This window comes from Corvus kubaryi, unplaced genomic scaffold (genome assembly GCF_017639235.1).
Source record: "Corvus kubaryi isolate FWS band 111438036 unplaced genomic scaffold, C.kubaryi_AGA036_p1.0 36956, whole genome shotgun sequence".
Classification (NCBI taxonomy): domain Eukaryota; kingdom Metazoa; phylum Chordata; class Aves; order Passeriformes; family Corvidae; genus Corvus; species Corvus kubaryi.
Genome location: NW_024580992.1, coordinates 59,612 through 62,094, shown reverse-complemented (window position 1 = coordinate 62,094; position 2,483 = coordinate 59,612). Strand labels below are relative to the sequence as shown.

Here is a 2,483-nt window from a genome sequence, read left to right as displayed (position 1 = left end):
TCCTGCTCTTCCCTCGTTATTCCATTGGGCAGGGGTTTATCCTGCTCTTCCCTCGTTATTCCAGCGTTCCAGAGCCTCCCTGGCCGTGCTCTCCAAATCCCAGTATTTGTGTTTTCCCTTTTCCTCGCTGCCATGGGCAGATGGTTTGAAAACAACACCCTGAGGGTGCCTGGAAGACAAATTCCTCCAATTCCTCATTCCCAGCCCTGTGCTGGTGCCCCCAGACTCCCTCTGAGCTGGGGCTGCTGTTGGTTCCCAGTTGGAACAGGCTGGCTGTGTGGGAAGGGGCCCACAGGGACCACCCAGGGCTGACCAGAGCCCAGGTGTGCTGGCAAGGCCATCGCCCACATTTTGGGCATCGCAGCCAGCCCTCGCTGGGGAAGGATCTGCTGCCATCCCTTCCCTGGGGGTTGTGTGGGACTGGGAGTGCTGGGAGCTGGAGCAGCCCGGCTGCCCTGGTCACCTCTGCTCGTGGAGCTTTGGGAAGGCCCTCGGTGCTGTTCCCTGGATCCCTGGCCTTGGGGACACGTCCTCTGCTCCGTGGGGTCAGTGCAGGGACGGGGATGTGCTCCTGGCTGGAATATCCCACTCCTGTGGATGGGGAAGGCCTGGAGCGGCATTCCCAGGGTGCGTTTGTGGCCAGGGATGAGCCCTGGGAGTGTCCCCAGCTCCTGGCCCTGCTCATCCCTGCTCTGCTCCCCTCTCCAGAACAGCCTGGGGCTGATCTACACCATCTACGTGGACGGGCTGAGCGTGTCCCTGGAGAACGTCATCGGGAACCTGCTGACCTGCACCATCCCCATCACGGGGGGAGCGCAGGTGGGTGTCCCGCCGTCCCTGGCCCCTCAGAGCTCAGCCGAGTCCTGCTCCCTGTGCTGGCAGAGCCGAGGGGGACCCGTGGGCAGCGCCTGGCTCCGTGCCCCGCTGCCTTCCCGAGTGCTTCCAGGCACAAATCCCACTCGGATCCTCAATGAGCCAAGGAGCTCCTGCTGCGGCTTCCATGTCCTGGCTCCTGCTGCCTTGGGAGGGAGACCAGCAGCTCACATGGGTGCTGCTCGATCCATGCAAACATTCCCTGCTCCCTGGCACTCCCGGACTCCGGCTCTGCGCTCAGCCCTGTGGGATCGCCCTGTGGAGAGCTGCTCCAGAGCCCAGTGCTCACGGGCCATCTGTGAGAGTGGGGCTGGGACAGCTGCAGGGACACGGGCCAGCGGGGCCAGGACAGCAGCCTGGAGCTGTCCTCAGGGCACTGGCCTGGTGCTGTGTCCGTGTCTGTGCTGGGTCCTGTACCCATGTCTGTGCTGGGTCCTGTACCCGTGTCTGTGCTGGGTCCTGTACCCATGTCTGTGCTGGGTCCTGTACCCGTGTCTGTGCTGGGTCCTGTGCCCGTGCCTGGGGGCCTCAGGAGCTGCAGCTTCTCCTGGAGCTGAGGCCACCAACCCCCCCGCTGTCCCCTCAGAGCCCTGCTCGGGGCCAGCTGGGCTCAGCACATGGAGCTGGGAGGCTCCTTGGGGATGGCAGAGAGGGAAAGCCCAGCTGGATGCCCCGGCAGGAGGCTGGGGACAGCAGCGCTGTGCCCTGGAGCTCTCATGCCCTGCTGGCCCCTGCAGTGTCACTGTGGGTGTGTGCTTGTGTCCCCATGTGCCATCCCCTCAGCTGAGCTCCTCTTCCCCCAGCACGGAGTGCCAAGAATGATCCCACAGCCGGGCTGATCCGATGGGGGAGCCTTGGCCAGGCTGGGCCAGCAGCACGGGGCACTGGGCCAGCAGCACGGGGCACTGGGACAGCACTGTGGGGCACTGGGACAGCTCCATGGAGCACTGGGACAGCACTATGGGGCACTGGTGTCCCCAGACCGGGGTTTCCTCCCCGCTGTGCCCCGGCCCCGAGCGGGCTCCCTGACCCCGTGTCACAGCGGGATTTGGGGCAGGTGCTGCTGGAGCTGCCGCAGGCTTGGGGCTCCCTCCAGCACCCAGCGCGATGCCGATCCCAGGAGAGCCCGCAGCGTTCCGGGTGTTTGCGGGACAGGGATGGAGCCAGGCCTGAGCGAGTGCCCCAGGGAGCGGAGTGAGGTGCTGCCCGTCCCAGGGCTGTGCCCGTCCCATGGCCGTGCCAGGCACCCACCCGGGTTTGCAGTCCCTTCCCGTGGGATCTGCCCGGATCCGGCTGCTCCCGGCGGGACCAGGAGCGGCTGCTGGAGCAGGACGGCTCCTCCTGCCACCATGGCTCGCTGAGCTTGGCACAGATCCGTGCCCCCAGCTGGGGCAGGGTGGCTCTGTGCCGTGGGAACGGGTGCTGGGTGACAGGGGGGACAGTTTGGTGGCACTTCCCTTTCCGTGCTTTTCCTGCTCTCCTGCCGTGTCCAGTGGTCCTCCTGGTGCCGTAGGCGTTGCTTTCACTCCGTGTCTGTCTGGGCTCCTGTCCCGCTGTCCCTTTTGCTGTCCGTGTCTGTCTGTGAGCTGCTCTCCTGTCCCGCTGTCTGT

At 65.7% G+C, this 2,483-nt stretch overlaps 1 protein-coding gene across 6 annotated transcripts in view; it reads left to right on the top strand.

The window, feature by feature from the left end:
- Positions 1-630: 630 nt before the first annotated feature.
- The window catches only part of SBF1 (SET binding factor 1), a 28,328-nt gene continuing 26,475 nt past the window's right edge, over positions 631-2,483 (top strand). For all 6 annotated transcript variants that reach the window (XM_042020329.1, XM_042020330.1, XM_042020326.1 and 3 more), the window contains exon 1: positions 631-819. In XM_042020329.1, the coding sequence (XP_041876263.1) occupies positions 646-819 (174 nt within the window). In that variant the 5' untranslated portion in view covers positions 631-645. The remainder of the gene's footprint in view (positions 820-2,483) is intronic.